This window comes from Rhopalosiphum maidis, chromosome 4 (assembly GCF_003676215.2).
Source record: "Rhopalosiphum maidis isolate BTI-1 chromosome 4, ASM367621v3, whole genome shotgun sequence".
NCBI classification, from domain to species: domain Eukaryota; kingdom Metazoa; phylum Arthropoda; class Insecta; order Hemiptera; family Aphididae; genus Rhopalosiphum; species Rhopalosiphum maidis.
This window is the reverse complement of record NC_040880.1, coordinates 3,031,005-3,050,705: the sequence shown is the minus strand read 5'-3', so window position 1 is coordinate 3,050,705 and position 19,701 is coordinate 3,031,005. Positions and strand designations below refer to the sequence as shown.

Genomic DNA, 19,701 nt, shown 5'->3' with positions numbered 1-19,701 from the left:
AAAGACGCAAGTAAAATTACTTTCAATCTATATTTAGCGAGGAAAATTAAAAAAAAACTACTACATCTATTATAAAATAAACTAAATATAATATTAGATTAATAATTAACAATAATATTATTATAAATTTATTTTTATTACATTAATTAAAAATATTTAAAGAAATATTATTAGGTAGATACATACTTATTTTATATTTTGACATTATAATATATTTTACAGGCATTTGGTTGGATATATTCTACACTTAAGCGTGCGTTCAATCTCTTTGATCGAATTATTTAGAGCAGGTAGTTTCTATTCGATTAATATAACATCATGGTTCAATAACAGTCACTGTGGTTCTCCATCTTAAAATCTATCATTGCAATTCAAGTACCTACCTGATATTTATATACATTATATAAGTCAGTATTAGATAAGTTTATAAATATAATAGACATTTTTGGCAATGAACAATAATTGGAAATTTATAATTAAATTGAATCATTCTTGACATTACAGACATGGTATTTTTTTTAAAACTATTATTATTTTATTAAAAATAATATTTACGGTGGAATTTATTTAACTCGATTGTATTTTACAATTAAATAATTCTACGCGTAATGGTGCTTTGATTAGTATATGTTTTAGACTTAAGTGTTTTACCACTTAAAAAAACAAATACCGATAATGACTTTGTGAAGTACATAAAAACGATGCTATTCTCCAGTGTGTAGTGTTAGGGACAAGATAGATCGGCTGGTAGAGAGGTAGAGAAATATGAAAAGCGCAAGTTTCTCTCTTTCGACCGGTACTTGGTGTAACTAGGGGCCCATTCCCAGTACAATGATATATTATTATGACCGGATAGTACGGTTGTGATGAGGTCGAAAGAAGGAAACAAGTCACATAAATTATAATAATGTAATATAAAAACGTGCGAGAAGAGACATGGAAACGTATTTTTTTCATACATTAACAGTTTTAAGCAAAAACTGTTACAAAGTGGAAAAGTTCAACACAAAACACTTTTTAAGATTATTATATGATTAATTTTACAAAAATAAAGTTTGAATAAGTTGTAATCAAATTGTCACTAGTATTTTGTATATTCAATTTTTAATTCATAATTTCTTGATTTTAATTTTGAAAGTAAATTGCTTATGGGACAAAAATATTAGGTTCTTTTAATTTCAACATTTATTTACCTAAAAAAATTTCTTAGTATTTTTCTGTAATCATAATAGCGTTCTATATTTGACTTATTATGTAAAATATTTATTGTAGAAATAACAATCGAAAAATTCCATCTTTATATTGAACGATACTGTCAATAACCTCGCATTTTATAGGAAGTCGAAATATTGCATTTATTGGCTGTATAATTTGTTCAATATAATATGATCATAATTAATACTTTTATAGATTGAATTTATTAGTTGGCACATAAAAACGTAAAGTTTATTGTATTGGATAAACCCTCACGTACAATTCCCTTGCATATACACGTAATAGATGTATTTTAAATTTTCTTAATATACTGTGTTTTATATAAAAATCTAAAAATAAATTGTACGAATATGTCTAAAACCCTCTTAACTTTGGGTTTCGTTTCAATATGGTAAACACATCATTTGCATAAGTCCTGATGACGAGGTCTTGAATGAAACCAGCGATGGTATTTAAAATTCCAATCTGGTCTTTAAAATACAATACACCATCCTTAACGTGCAGAAGAAACGTTTATTGTTCAAGTACCCGGGCAGAACAATCGTCGATAATTATAAACAGTGTTACTATTACGGACTCGATGCACTTGCACCCCATTTTATAGAAATATACAATTTCGTAGTCTCTTTGCACTAAAAGAAAAAAAACTTTCTTGGGCTCTAAATTAACTCTTATGGTTGTTAACATTTTTTAATTTATTCGTTTCAGGTTGAGTAAAGAAATGTATACATTTAATACAATTATTCTTTCTAAAAAAATGTCTTTTAGAAAAGTTTTGATTTATTATTATTTTTTCTTATATTATTTTATTTGTAAATTATATAAATGAAATTTTTTAAATTAATTTTTGAACTCGTTTATATCTGTCTTTATTTTTTCCCAAATGAAATACTCTAGTAACAATGTGTATTCTTTACCATCTTAATGTTTTTGTAATTTTTATTGTTCACTGGCTTTGTCCCAGTGTAATAGGGTCCATAGGGTCAACACACTTTGTAATTACCTCTTCGGAAAGTGTAACTCTTCCAGCATACATCACAAACTTTTCATACATCTATAGTTGATTAATATTTTAATAATATAATTTATACAACAAAATTAAGTATCTAAAGTTTAAAATATTATTTATTTAATTTCTATGATATAAATATTTTGTTGTTAATTTTTATATTCATGTTTTTAATATATTATTCTAATACAAAATTTGTTTTCAGGAAAATTTGCAGAATGTCAAAACAAGTCAAGCTGACAAGATGACAAAAACGTCCCGCGAGTAACTACCATGGAACCAGGCTTCAAAGCACTGTCTATTAAGCCTCTGATATTAGTTTTATTATTTCTGGTATCAAGCTGTTTCACCACTTTAAAAAATGGAAGTCTGGCCGATTTACGTTTTACCAGAGAGCATTACAATGCAACGATTCCAGAAAATGCGCTTATCAAAACGTATGTCCGGACGGAAGAAAAAATGGGTATATATTGTTCAGATGAAGACGTTATCATACGTTATAAAATAGCGTCTCAACAAAAGATCAAATTCTTCAAGGCTGAAGAAAAAAAGATAGGAAATTTTTGGTTCCTTTTAGTTCGAACGAAGACTGATTACGATGTTCTAAACAGAGAACGGCAAGATGAATATGTCTTGGAAGTCAAAGCTACAGTTACAACTTCTACCGACAAGTCAAAAGATAAAAAAAAAAATAGTGTTTCGTTAGAACTTCATGCTACTTTAGTTGTATCAGTTCTTGATACCAATGACCTAAGTCCCTTATTCTATCCAGTTGTATATGAAGAAACTATACCAGAAGATACGCCACTCCATTCTAGTGTTCTAAAAGTTTCAGCCGAAGATGCTGACATTGGAATGAATGGTGAAATATACTATAGTTTTAAGGAAAAAACCAATCAGTTTGCTATGCATCCAAGAACTGGTGTCATAACAATTACTAGATCGTTAAAATTTGAAGACAGAAGATCGTACGATTTTATCGTCGAAGCTCGGGATCGTGGCATTCGAGGGCGTTCTAAACCAAGTACTGCAAAAGTAAAATTTAACATCCAACAAGTCAATATATATAAACCCGAAATTGAAATACAACATTTACCACACGTAGTTGAGGAATCTAACTGTGACATATACGCTATCATCAAAGTCACAGATAGAGATTCAGGTGTAAATGGTATTATACGAAGCTTAGAAATTGTTGATGGTGATCCTGATGGCCATTTTAGAATAAAAGAAACCGGGCATAGTGGTGAATATAATATTGTCGTCCTAAATATGTTGGATAGAGAAACGGCTCCAAAGGGATATAATCTATCTCTTAGAGCAGTTGATTCTGGAACGCCTGAAAGAGATACTTATACATCGATTCAGATAGAACTCGCTGACGTTAACGATAATGCTCCAGTGTTTGAACGTGAGTTATATGAAGTAAATATTGCTGAAACTGCGCCGATTAATTCCCCCGTCATTAAACTAAAAGTAAGTGATAAAGATGAAGGTAAAAATGCGCAGGTGTCATTAGAAATCGTCGGTGGTAATGAAGGTGGTGAGTTTCGAATTAACAAACGAACAGGTATGCTTTATACGGCTGTAGTTTTAGATGCTGAACATAGATCATCTTATACTCTTACCGTCAGTGCGATAGATCAAGGAAACGCCGGAAGTAGAAAACAATCTGCCGCCAAAGTCAAAATATTTGTTGTTGATGCTAACGACAATGACCCTCTGTTTGAAAAGTATTTTATGGAAGTATCCATCAATGAAAATGAACCTGCCGGCTCATCTGTTGTAAAAATAAGTGCACGTGATAAAGATTCAGGTGAAAATGGTTATATATCTTATAGTATTGCAAATTTAAAACCAGTACCTTTCGATATTGATCATTTTACTGGCCTCATCAAAACAACTCATCTTCTAGATTTTGAAACTATGCGAAGGGAATATGTGCTTCATATCAGAGCATCGGATTGGGGATATCCATATAGGAGACAAACTGAAATGAAGTTAGTGATAAAACTGAAAGATGTAAATGACAACAGACCCCAGTTTGAAAAAATTGACTGTAAAATACAAGTTCCTAGATTTACTGTTATTGGTAAAGAAATTATGACTATGTCTGCTGTAGATTTTGATGATGGTAATTTTATAAGCTATCGGGTTGAATCAGGAAATGAAGACAATTGTTTTTCTATCGATTCTTCATCTGGCGTTCTTTCAGTAACTTGTGACCTTTCTGATATAGGTATGGAAGAACGTAATGTTAAAATCACTGCCACTGACGGTTCACATTATTCAGACTTAACAAGCTTACATATTACATTAGTAAATGCGAAAAAAACACAAGCTGCTGATGATTCAATCAATATAGAGTGCCGAGAAACGGGAGTACTTCGGCGATTAAATGAAGCCATAGAAACCGCAAAAAAGAACAATGTTGGTGAAGACGATGATTTTGCTATGATGCCAAGCAGGTATGGAGAAAATGTACATAAGCCTGAGTTGGTGAATTTCCCTAATGCTGTACAAGTAAACGAGTCTGTGCCATTAGGCTATACAATTTTAGCAATTCGTGCTAGAGATAGAGATCTAGGTTACAATGGAAAATTAGTATATGGTATCTCTGATGGTGACGATGATTCCTTGTTCAGAATCGATCCAGAAACCGGTGATTTAAATGTAGTTGGATATCTTGATCGAGAAACGAGAGATGAATATGTATTAAACGTTACAGTATCTGATCTCGGCAAACACCAACATACAACGTGGAAATTATTAAAAGTTGTAATTCTAGACGTCAATGACAATGCACCCAAAGTTGATAAAAGAGTTTCTAGTTTTCGGGTCAGTGAAAACGCTCGAAACGGGACTGTAATATTTAAAATAAATGCACAAGATCCTGATCAAGGAGAAAACGGTAGAATAGTTTATACATTGACCACGGATACAACTCACTTTTCGGTTGACAAAACTTCAGGCAATCTATATGTGTCTGGACGCTTGGATCGAGAACGTCAAGAACTATACGAACTGAAAGTAACCGTCTCAGACTGTGCTCCTGAACCATGGACATTACATACAGAAGCCTTAATACGCATTATTGTTGACGATGTGAATGACAATGCGCCAGAATTTCTCGTACAAAATTACACTGTCAAGGCTTTGGAAGATTTGCCAATCGGTAGTGTCGTTGCAATCGTGACTGCAGTTGATCCTGATCTTGGTACAGGTGGAATAGTGTCGTATTCATTGGAATCAGATTCTTCATCAGAAATAGATGACAAAATGTTCGAAATCGATTCCATTTCCGGAACTGTCCGAACAACTAGTGAATTAGATTTTGAACAGAGACAAATACACACACTAATTGTGAGAGCTGCAGATGGGGGTATGCCTTTTTTATCTTCAGAAACTTGTCTAACAATAGAAATTGTGGATGTAAACGAAAACATATTTGCACCTGAGTTTGGCAGTTTTTATGCAACTGCATTCGTTGACGAAAATGAACCACCCGGAACTCTAGTGACCACAGTCAGTGCAACGGATGCAGATCCTCCTGGAGATGTCTCAAGAGTTGGTTATTCAATTGTAGACGGTGATGGTTTAGGTTACTTCTCAATCGACAGTGAAGGTATTTATACATTTTTTATGAGATACTTAATATATATATATATATATAACGGTTACTAATAAGTAGTAACTATGGAGTTATTATACAAATCATATATTCTATAGATGTGATAAACAATGCTAAATATTATATTAACAATAATATTTAATCACGTTAGTTGAATATTCATTAAGTAGAACTAGTGCACTATTTGACATAAGGCTGATATAAGCACACTATTTAGATACCTAGATGAAAAGTGATATTTGTGAATTTTTAAATTGTAATATTTTATGTACTTATAACTTGCATAAAAATAGAAAATATCGTACAAAAAAAGTAAACGTACCAACACACGTTCTTAACTTAAAGTTTGAATGTTGATATGTCAATTCACTTTATTACTAAAGTTAAATGAAATAAGATTGATTCTGCTGGACCAAAATTTACCATTTTACAATTAGGTACGAAAGAGGTAATACTAGAATTACTATTTTCATTGAATCATTGTCCTGATTCAAAAATATGTAAAACTTTAGTTTATTAAATGCGATTTAAAATTCAACAAATATTTATTTATGCTTTTTTTTGGCTTTTAACCTCGTATGTTTATTAATGGAAAGTGATCATTAGAACAATTCAATTTTCTACTAACTTATGCAATTATGTATTTGAAATTAATTTCACTCATTGCTGGTTTTAATGGGTTTAATACGAGTAGAATAATATCAAGCGATAAATGTTTACCGATAGACCGTGTATACGATGCTTATAATTGGTATGAATTACTCATACAATTTATATCGAATCTTAAAATCCAATGTTTGCAACTTTATATTATTTTATCATATTATACTTAACCTGTTCCTATTTGATTTTATTATTGTTAGTTGTTTTTATTTTCTACAATTTTTTGGATAATTTATGATGATCCAAACTTTTTATTTGCGTTCCTTTTAAAAGTACCAATTAATATTTCTAAATCAAATTACTATAAGTATATGTATAAGTAAACTAATGTTAGTAATTAATGATTTACTGTAACGAACACGTTATAAATTATATAACGGCAAAACATAAAATATTCTTCATTTCTAAACTATTTATGAGAAAATTAAACTATGTTGTATAATGAACCAAAACTTAGTTTAACCATTTTATGCATACTAAGATTATTTTAAGAATATATACTTCAAATACCTAAATGAACTACCACTAAAAACCACGATCACGTCGTCGATAATATGATGTGCGCGTCTTCAAAAGTAAATAATGGTCTGGTCTAAAGGCTAAACTAGTAAGAAATTAAACCAGCTGTGTATAAAAGTTTTTGTAGACTACCGTGTTTCTTATTTAACCGAAGCAATAGCTTTTTTCATTAGCTGGGATTAATACCCGACAAGACCTCTTGGGACGCATATTTCATTTGCTAAAGATATCGCTAAGAGTTTTCATTTTTCATTGCGTAGTATTTCTACACAAAATTGATATTATTTAGCCAACTAAAATAAAGAAATAAAGCTCTTTTGTGACATTTTTTTTAACGTTGTAAATTTAGATTCTTGGTTGTGAGTAAATGGTGCACAATAATTCACCTGACTTGACATGTTTAAAACTTTTCAAAAAATTCGATTTTGTGTACCTATAATTTAGCCTAAAATAAAATTCGAAAGTAAATCATGCTGAAAGAACATGGTAGCTTATTTTTTGTTACTGTTTAACATTAGAACCTATCATAGGAGAAATGGATCTTTAATTTTTATAAAATGTATTAACAATATTTTACATACTTATTTACAAATTAACGTACACTAACCATTAGTATTTAATTTACTAATTTACAGACTACAATAACAAATAATTTAAATAGTTATTTGTAATACCATTAATATCATTGTATATTATCAAATATTTATATATATACGTATATGTATATATTTATAATAGAAATAAATTTCTAATATTAAAACAAATTTAAAATATCACTTTAAAAAAAAATAATAATACTTATATTTATAGCAATTTTATTTTTATGATTAAATACTGTTGAATAGTCTATTATCATTAATTTTTTAATAAAATGTTCAGTTCTTTCAATTATTTATGAATATTTTTTTCATAAGTATCTAATATACTTCACTATCCTATTAATTACTTAAAACACATTCAATAAAAAAAAATAAAAGATTAACAGTTGCCTGACCACAATTATCGTCTAGTTTTTTTTCAACCTCGGTTAATAATTATGTCTAAATGAGAAAAGGATCACAACAAAGTATCACACCTCTGTTCTTAATTCGCCGTATACAGCACAGTTGGCGCTATTCCGCAAAAGAAAATGGAAAAAAAACAGTTATCTATTCTCTCTTACTTTTTTCTCCCGTTTCCTTTTGTGTCATACAAATGATTCAGGCTACGTATTTTACCTCCCGAGAAGTAATGGCTTGGCGTTTTGCCAACTTTCATGTTCTCTCTACACTTGATTGCTTATCAACGTAATACCTCTTAACTTTGCCACCCTGCATTCGAACGATATTTTCATGCCCATACCTCCCATGATGCTTATGTAAGTCGTCCATCGTATTTTTGGAGATTTAAACGTAATCGTGCGGAATAGGGTTTTTGCTCTACCGGCGACGCGACATCGCCAAAAATGAGAATTGATTGCAATTATACTTTTACGATATTTTATTATTTAAGACTGCAGATTGTTTGAAGACAATTATGATTCGAGTAAATACCGTTAGGCGTTAATAACTATACCTATTAGCTATTATATTGATTAAATAATAATCATTTTTTACGCTTTTATACAACTCTTTTAAGTTATTGATTACTTTTATAGTGGCTCGAAAGTTAATATTTTACTTCAAAGACCTCGACCGTAATTAAATCGATCTGACAAAGAGTTATTAAGAATATTTTATAAAGACGAGTGAGAAAGAAAAATCGCGGAGTTTTGATTAAAACCTGAATTTTAGTAACGGAAACCGTGGTTATCCCTTATAGATCCATCAGGTCACTGTCAGTTGCAGGGAATGCTGATTAAAATATTAAAATATCCGTGCAGACTTCAAATAAAATATTTAACCCAATTTTTTTTTTTACTTTTATGGAAATATTATATGCTGTAGCCTGTAGTTACACATTTATCGTATTATAATACTTATTTGCCTATTCATAATAATTATCGTTTAATTTTAAACATTTTCATAAGAACCGATCAGCGTATATTCAAAAATAAAATGGGCATTTAAATGAAATATGTTAAACGTGTATTTTGTTATCAATGGCCGTCGTTATTAGCTATAGAATAAATATTAAGGTTTAAAGTACTCAATTTAAATTATTTTAGTTATTAGTATATTTCAGCAAAACTATATTTGTTTAAAATAATGAAAAAATATTTGCATGTAATTGTATAAACAACAAGTTACTCGAACGACTAATTCTTATTCCAAGCACACTGTTATTCACTTAAATTAATTTAATCAAAATCATTTATCTGTATTCTTCACGCCTCTGTGCATAATTTATTCGAATACTGATTTAACTTGTTAATATAATATAAATTGTCTGTTAAAAAAAAAGTACTAATTATTGCTATTAAAATAAAATGTAATTGTTTATATTAATTGTTTACACGTGTTTCAATTTAAAAATTACCAACTAATTTGCTTGTTATTGTGTTGTTTACCTATCAGAGATGAGCATCAGCTTAATAGTTATAAATACGCCATTTAATTTTTAAGTTATACATAATTTATTTATTACTTAATATTTCATATATATATATTTTTTATCTTTACAGTTAAAATGTTTGATGTTTTTCGTTAGATTGGTTTCTGAAATAATTTAATCTATATTAATTTCACAAAACGTATTGCAATATTTTATTTGTATTTGCCCATAATGTTGTCAAATTTTAAAATATCAACTTATGCTTTTTGTTCAGAATATTTATCGTAAACGTTCTTGTACCATTTGTTGCTCTCTCCAAAAGGCTTAATGTGAAAAATAATCGTCGGTCGGTCTTTGTTTTTTTTTTTTTTTTAAACACTTTCGCAAAAAAAAAAGATCCCATTAGTGATACTCTTTCCATTGAATTGTTTGCCGGTCGACAGGTGAGAGCACCTTTTCCAATGATTAATGGGCTCCATTTTACCGAGTGTCATTTAAATTTTGGCCAAAAGCGCCCTTCAAAATAAAATATACAAAAAAACCATACAATATCCTGTTTTGTGTTCTACTTCGCATCCTTTTTTTTTTAAATTCCCTTTATACTACCGAGATGTCGATCAACCTATCGTTTATCTATTTTTCAGTAGCACAAAAGTTCTGTTCAATAGCTTATCGCCTTACCACAATCATGCTATTTATACAAATTTTCCAAACTTGTCATACTTATATGACCATCTTCTTATTGTCCATACTATGCTATTGTACCTATATACGTGTAGTTTTTTTTATTTTTATTTATTATTTACTTTTTAACATAAAATTTAAATTTATATAAATTATTTACATGTCATAGTATCTGAAGTTTAATCGGTGAATATCGATATTTGTTTTTAAATATTTGAATAAAACACGAAATGAACTACTTATATTATTATGAAATATTTACACTTTGTTTATTATGATATAAATATATTTCATTTTAATTTAAACTACAGCCAATTTTAATTTATAATTAACTGTATTCTAATCATATTATAATGATTTTATAATCAATTATCAAAAACGTATGTCGTATAAAGTTCATATATATATATATGTTTTAGTATATTCTAAGTTATTGATCCGAGCAATGTGAAAAAAAGTTTCTATGCTCTATCTATTTACACATAGATGTCTGGACCATGTATAAATTTATGGAGAACAATTAGGAAAAAAAAACGATAGATTGCGGGTGTATGAGAGAATAATAAAGTAGTCTCTAGACTGACAAGCCATAGAAAAGAAGAGTAGGTACTGAAAAATGACCCGCTAAAAGATTAAAGGTGTGCTTTACCCGTACTTTTCTTGGCTCTCTTTCATATAGCCCCGTTGCGATTGGTAAAAAATGTCATCAATCGGACCTACATTATTAGCAGTAAAAATAACCCCTCAGGTAATTTCCTATATTCGTCATTTCGTCGTAAGACTATTGTTTGATATCTAAGTTTTCAAAGCTATAGCCTATAGTACTATGCACTTAAATAAACTAAAAATTCTTAAAACTGAATAGCAAATATTATCTTAATATTAGAAACGTCGGATATAAAATTTGGTAATACATTGCAACTAGTCGACATAGTATGAAAATTATCTAACTATAATGAGTATTTTCCTATACTTTTATTTTTTATTGGTGTATTAAAAACAATAACTTAATTAACACATTGATAAATTACACTTAAAATAATCAACTCTTGAATAAATTCACATATTTACTGTCCAAATAATCTTTAACGTTCTGTATCACCGAAACTATAATATTTAATTCAAATAAATATATACATTTACCTATTTATTTATTTTACTGTATGTAAACATAGCAAGTAATTGTTATATTAACGTATGTTATATACGCACTATACTTATCTGATCGAATTGACTTTACGTTTGTTATTTTATCATATTTATTCGTATTTCTTAATTTATAGATATTTTTTTTTTTTTATATTTTCCCACAATTCTATTGTGCCGTGATAAATATTTTATTTTGTATATCTACGTGCAGTGTATAACAGATATTCTTCGTTCAACCAATTAATGTTCAACCAAATATATGGTTTTTCATTAACATGTTTTATCTTAGGATTTTCTGAATCTAAAATGACTATATAATAATATTCAAGTAACCTTAATAAATAAATATAAATTATATAATATTACATATTAAATAATACGTAATATATACCAAAATAAGTTCTCATAATCAGAATTTCAAACAATTAAGTATAATATGTGAAAATATTTGAATTTATCATACGTATTTTCTTATTGAATATCAATGTATCTTTATTATTAAGGTATTACGTATTATAAAAACTGCATTGAAATATCGCTGCCAAAACGTTTATTTTGAGTTATTTGAAATGAAAAATTTTGGTTTTCTTTGACAGCCACATTTGACAGTGTGATTTATTCGACGCTGTTAAAACAATTATATTCAAACAACGTTGTCGATATACTGCCAAGAAAAGGAGAATCAAATAATTTATTAAAACGATAAGTATATAATATATTATATATAGCCTTATATTCGTATACTTCTGACATCTTAACTAATTTTACTACACCTATTGATGTAAAAAAAAACTTGTTTTATTCGTCAAAATAATTCAATGGTGAAAACAAAAATATCGGTTTAAAATACGCGTAATGTACCTGTGGCGATTTCATATAACCGCCAGCCGGTGTTATCGGGGGTTAAACTTGTGCGTTATACGATACCTAGCCGATTTATTTTTCTGATACATCCGATTCAGAGTACCTACGTTTTTTTATTATTATTATTATTTATACCTACATCCGGCACAAACGACCAATACTAGTAGATTCTCCATATCGAGACGATCACCCCTGGTCGCAATCAACAATTGAAAAAATTCTCGTATAAAAGCCATAATAATACAACATAAATGTACTTCGGTGTGTTGATAGATGGACAAAATAGTCCGGCCAACGCGTGAAAACGACCATCATTCATTTCATGTTTTGTTGCTTTGCCACCTGACCCCCCTCCTCTCGCCAATGAGGCCATGTGGCAAAAATTTACCCGACCTCGCACCGGCGGATGTAGTATTATTATTATCAACGCAAGCGCTTAATATTACCCTTGCACGTTCCGGAGCAACGTTTTTATCTCCTATCCGTGTATAAATCATTATTCGAACAATATTTATTTACGCGATGGATATTTAATATCGTTTGTCCGTGTAGGCAGGTACCTATCTATACAGGTGGAGATGCATAATATTTTATGTTCCACGAATTCCTTTTCATCAGTCCGCTATCTCGTCGGGTGATGTTACTACCAAACGTAAAACACTCACCACCAATCGAGTGACAGTTATGGATATATACTAGTGCTGCTAACTGATATTTTATAAATGCTTAGTAGTAATAATAATTATGTACTGAATATTTCACAGATTGACTTATATATGACTTGATGTTTCCCGTTGAAAATACGTAAATATAAGGCATTTCATCGAGTGTGCCAAGGATTTTTAAATGGCCTAAGGTATTGAGATGTTTGGAAAGTTATTGAAATCCCTTTCAATTGATTTATAAGCTTTTTATAATTTATTAAAATTGTCTGAATATAGATAATACAACTTAAGTAGACTGCAAAATATTACATATATTTTATGTTTGATGCATAACGCTCTTATATTTATTTTAAACCTATATAAAATAGCGTTGACTTAATTTATTTAAAGTCGAAATTAAGTACCTATTATAATGCCTAAATAAAAATATCTACATGACTTTTTTTTTTTTTTGAAAAATAGGTCTTTACGTAAATGCATACATTACAATTTAAATCAACGCATAGCAAAAGGATTATATAATATGTGAAACGTTCTGTATAATATATTAATATTGTAGTTTCCTTAATCCATCCGACCACGCCGACCCGCCGTCGCCTCTGTTAAATAAATGAATTTTCAACACTCGCGTTGTCATTTATTTGCCGCCACAAGCGTTGATTGACATTATCGTTATTGTATTATTCGTGTCCATTTCGCGAGAACCCTCTCGGTGGTATCTCGGTAAATGATAGTTTCGCTGACGGTTTGTGATATCGTTTTATATTATAAGATATATATATACATACATATACATATTTTATTATTATTATTTTTTACTTTTATACGAGACATGCTTAAAAAAACAGTGTTTTCGTCTACTGTTATACTTATTTTTATAAGAATATTACATTTACAATTGCAAGATAAAAGGACAATAATTTGCACAAAAATATAACCTATACACGATTCTATTCTTACGTCAATATAATAAATAAAACCCTCATCCACCAAATCTCTTTTGTTTTGTTTTTTTTTTTATACCATATGATTTATCATTGAATTCGAATTCAATACGTCCATTTCAATGACCTACTCAATGACAAGGTACACTCGAAACCTATACTATACAGTTACCATTTTCCCAGCTTTTATTTATTATTCTACGTTATACTTATTGTTTTAAAAATATGTTTAAAGAGAAATGATTAACTGAATTAAAATAATTGGTGGTCAAATTGTATACGTGTTGTAATAAATTTCTAAAAAGACAAAATGTCGATGAAAAAAATTTATGATCTTACATAATTAACTGTGGACTAAGTATTTATGGTTTTAAGGCATTATATCTATTTAACTTAAATATTTTAATATTTTCATACACGTACAAAAAAAGCGTGGTAAAATTTAAAAAAATATAATCTTTATTTTCCGCACAGATTTTCAGAAATATTTATACTATGGTATTTTATTTATTTTAATTTTTATTAACTTATAACAATTTAAAAATACTTAAATTCAAATGTTTTGAATAATTCAAAATTAACTTTTTTTTGTCTGTGGGGTAAACAATAATATTATTCATTATACAATTTTTATTTTTAGCGAATTAATTTAAAATTAAATAAAACTTGATTAATATTTCAAAATTTCGTTGCTTCCTTGTGGTCTCGATATAAATTTAATTTCATAGCTTGCAATTCTTAATATATTATTTGATATTTTATTTTATTATTAAGTTACTCACATTGACGAAAAAGGTAAAAGCAATACAATGTTTTTTGAATGTTATAAATGTGTTTTTTCTTTCTTTTTTTGAGAGGAGAATTCCGTGTTTTAATATAATATAGATTGGTATATAATGGTGCACAGGATGACGGATTTTTATTTCGTTCCTTATATGAAAAAACCGCTTGTCGCATTAAAATCGCATTTGTTTATTCTGAAAAATAAGAATACGGAATATTATGAAAAGAAGGATAAAGTGCAGTGCCAAAAATTGATATTCTTGAGATGATTGCCACGATGGCAATTTTACACATGGGATAATTCTGAAAAAATCTTGTTCTTCTTTTAAACCCCATTAAATCTCTATGACCGTTGCCCTAGTTAAAAAAAAATTGGTTTCAAAATAAAACAATATATTTTGTTGTTATTATGACTATATTTTTGACAGTATGATATACAGGTAGTTACAAAAATATACGTGAAACATATTCTTTAGTTATACTTAATTTATCAGTGTCGTGTTTTCAAATTATACCGTAAAATCTAAAATATATATATATATATATCAAGAATTAAGATATGTATTACACTCATCCGTAAATTCACGAATAAAAACTATCTATTTTGATATCTCTGAAGTATAGGTACGTTCAGTGCGATTTTATGTATAAAATAAACTAATGTAATACGATTATGTTTATACACCATCATATTTTGTCTTAAAAAAGTATATATATTTACAAATGGTAAGGAAATAATAATAATACACAATACTAAAAATATGTTTTAATGCAAACTGTTTTTTTTACGTCTGAAAACTGACTTTTTAATGTATCATACGTCAAGTCATGTTTTTAATATTCCGGAAGATTTATTGTTTGTTTCTTATTTGTAAATTTTGACGTGTGTTCTTCTATAAAAAGGAAAACACAAAAAAACCATTCGTAAGAAATAAGAACTTTAAACACGAAGAGGCTATCTTTTTAATATAACATGTACGTAAAAATGTGTATACTCGGATTTCGGTCATGAAAGAACGTCGTTTGAAATCAGTAACGGCTGAAAAATAAAAAAAAAAACGTAATTTTATGTAATTATTTGACCTGAGTTAATTGTTATGTGTTAAGCGGGATATTTGATTTTAGTGTGTATTTAACCGTGATGTGCACAGAAATCTCTCTCGGGTGTTGTGAGTGGTGACCGACGGCGGTCGAAAAGGGTCTTTCGATTCGCCGACTTAATCTCTCGGAACGTTTTCGACGTCTCCCGTCGATATATATATATAGGAGGAATGGAAAGCGATTTGAAAGGCCACTAATTCTTTTTTACCCCCCTTTTTTAAGCCTCTGAACATTTTCATTCTCCAAACTCGAATGCAACGAAGCGCAGCGAAGGGGAAACATAAAATAAAAACCTGGTAACTGTACAGTGTATTTTTCTATTTCAACTCGGCCTTTCTGCTGCATTGCTGGACTGTTCAAAATCTCATTGAATGAAAAAATAAAAGAAAATATTAAGCGCCTCAATTTTTATCTCTTTATATGTTTTATATACATATATATATATATTATATAGTGAGAAATCGGTCAACCGAATATTTCAATTAACGAGATTGTAAGTCATAGTATAATAGAATCAAAGGTTCGCCTATGCCTTGCGTTCGTTAGTTTTCTTAATAAAATACTTCTGTTTTAGCAACGTCAAGAAAAGTGCACCTAAAAAATATTTAACTGCCGTCCAGGCGTTAAAAAATATAATCGAAAACAATTACATTTTTATTCTATAATCTATATCGTAATTCAGTGGTTCGTTTACCTATATTATATAGGTGACGGATTTGCGATTTTCATCAATAAGGATTATAATTGTTTCTGATGCTAATGTGGAAACGTTTATAACAAATTATTTTATGTTATAATACAGTTTTTGTAAATATATTTCTACTATAGGGTAATTAAAGCATAATATTCACTACCATTTTATACTTAAATTTTGCATTTGTTTAAAATACTTGTGTTTGATATTTCTGTTTAAATCATGGTTCACATTTGAAATCATTTATATTTCCACATAGAACTAAGTATTTTATAATATAAGTCTTTATAAATAATAAGTATATTGTATGACGTATTTGAAATTCCAAAAATCGTATTTTGAATAAATTGAGGCAAACGTTCTCGTGAAACTGCATGTATAAATATTTATACAAAATTATCACAATTTCACACTGAAAATATATATAATAGTTTTCCTAATATCACTAGCGCTGAGTTCTCTTGCAGGCAACGAGTACGACAAGCGGTTCGGTACACATACATGTGACGCGGTCATACCTTACATAATATAATACGTATATAAAATAACGGGTCTCGTTATATTCAACCCCATTCGTCGTTTTTGCTTTCTTTTTATTCACTCAAACAGTTCTTGCCTCCCTACAATGATCAACCCATATCAACCCCAATACCCCACAATCATCGTTTCAAATGATTCATCGCTAGTCCACCACTCGTCATCTTCGTCGTAGTCTTGACCACTATACGTATATATAAGGGCAGCTCCCATGACTTCCTATCTATTGGACCTTATAAACATTGAATACGGTGCACCAAATTCGTCAAAATGATGATGACTTCTACTCTTGAGTTAGTGAGGATTTATTTTTCTCTTTCGCAAGTGAAGGTCACAATATAATAATAATAACATAATATTTTTTTTGCTTTTTTGCTTAAAGTACATTTTTGTGAGATGATTTTCAAGTCTTCCTAGACATGTGTAATTTGATTTCTGTAAAATACGACAGCGTAAGATGGTGTTGAATACTCACTTTAAACTACTAGTACCTATATTACTACATACATAGTATACATGGTATGTACGCTTACATTAGGTATATACTTTAAGTGGATGTGTGGTATTTGGGATGAATATATTTCTTATGCTTTGCAAAGGATTTTTGTGACAGAAAATAAATAATGTTTTGTATATTCGCTAGTGAAAACGCCCATCCATCCCATTTATTCAAGAAATGTAGTAATCAATTTAATGTGAATTATTCTTCCTCTTGAAAAAAAAATAACAAGTGTACAATGTACACACGTACGTACTACATATGTATATCTTATCAATGAAAATATATAAAAGCCGTTACCCTTTTGTTAAATTCAATAACAACAATAAGACAATCGTACCTATATATTCAGAACAATGTATTATATGCTGTGTGGTATGGTATGGTATATGATTTTTCGATAAAAAAAAAAAAAAAAAAAAAAACAACGAATCGATAAAGTTATGGAAGTCGAACAACAAAAGTTTATCGTTCGTAGTTACAGTAGACATTGTTCGATAGCATATTTAGTTAGAAGTGTTTGAAAATCACTTCTTGAAGCAATACCATAAAATTATTCATTCGGGAAATATGAAGTATTATATTTTTAATTATTATCCTGGAAACTAAAAACAACGTAATTTAAAATTAGTAAAACCTAATGTTGACATACCTACTTTTAACATAATTAGCATCACATTTTATAACCACATTGTGTCGTCGATAAATGATCATATCATGATATTTGGTATCTGATATATTGAGATAGAATATACGTATAACTTGCCAAATATATCTTGATCATATCTACCGGTTAATTTTGTAAAAAAAAAAAAATGTTTGCGCCTTTAAATTATAAATAATATGGTCGATTTTTGGAAATTATGTAATTCTTTGCTTTTTTTTACCTACTCATATACATATTATTTAGATATTTCGGAATATAAATAATCATTAGTTATATTAAAAAAAAAAGTATCTGCTCTTTTTGTAGATTAAATTTAAATGTAGAGTTGAAATCGCACTGCTATTTCTTAAACAATATTGTTTGTATATCTAAATTTATTACGTATTACGTATTCAAGGCCGTAACTGAAAAAAGTTCGGGGAGGGGGATCCAAAATATTTTTTATATATAAAGGTTGAAAATGTGTAGTCAATAAACTATATTCATCACTAAAATATTTCTACTTTTAAAAATTTGACCCCTGGACCCTCCCCCCAATTACGGCATTGTACGTATTATTGATAAAAATAAAATAATTGATAATACCTAATTGAAGTTTATACTATTAATAATAACTAAATGCAATTTATTATACATTCAAATAATAAAATTAATCTACATTTTAAATTTGATTTTTATTACTTCTGTGAAGTTTAACATATTATCAAAAACGAATCTTTGCGCGATAAGGGAATATATTAATGAAAAAACAAGTAATTATGATGACGAATCGAATGCAATGATTTGAATGTTATTTAAAATCATCTATTACATTTGGTAGATTAGCTATATAATATATATATTATTATTGTGTTTATGTTAATTACTCCCCCCTACACACACACACATATATATATACTCGTGTTTCCGCATAATAATAAACTTTCCCGGTTGGTTTTCCAATGAACATATTTGATGGAGTTTTCTACGTTTTTTTTTAAATTAATATTATGTAAACTAGCATATTTAGTGATATTACCTACTACGCAGATACGGAATGTTTCATAATATAATATAACATAATAATAATACTGGCGTTGCGTTACAATATAATAAATATTAAATGTCTGATTATAAGTACGTATTTTAATAGGCATTTATATATAAAAAAAAGTATCATAAAATACAAATTTTAAATAAAGCAAAATATCTAGTACACGTTTAAAAAAGCTGTTATCTGTTGACTAATTAAAACTATTTAATATAAAAAAGAGATCATTACGACTCGTATGTATTATATTATTTATGTTCTTAAACACGTATTGTGTATAGAACCTTAAACGGCTTAACCCAATACAAATATCTGAATCCTAAATTTTATATTTTATTTATTTTATTAATTATATTATATCATATATTATTAATGTATAAAAAAAATAAAATAAGAGAAGGAGAGAAGTTATATGTCCTATGCATTCAAAAATTGCCTGAAGTATTTTGATTTTTACCATATGCATTTTGTAATATACGCGTATAAGTAATTATATGCAAAGTATTCTGACAAAATGAATACCGTTTAATTAATTTTATAATAATAAAATGTACGGTGATAAAAATAAAAACAAA

General features: G+C 28.6%; 1 protein-coding gene across 4 annotated transcripts in view; it reads left to right on the top strand.

Moving 5' to 3' along the window:
• The window catches only part of LOC113549927 (fat-like cadherin-related tumor suppressor homolog), a 142,200-nt gene that overhangs the window by 60,462 nt on the left and 62,037 nt on the right, over nucleotides 1-19,701 (top strand). For all 4 annotated transcript variants that reach the window (XM_026951455.1, XM_026951454.1, XM_026951452.1 and 1 more), the window contains one exon: nucleotides 2,430-5,849. In XM_026951455.1, coding sequence (XP_026807256.1) covers nucleotides 2,498-5,849 — 3,352 coding nt within the window. In that variant the 5' untranslated portion in view covers nucleotides 2,430-2,497. The remainder of the gene's footprint in view (nucleotides 1-2,429; nucleotides 5,850-19,701) is intronic.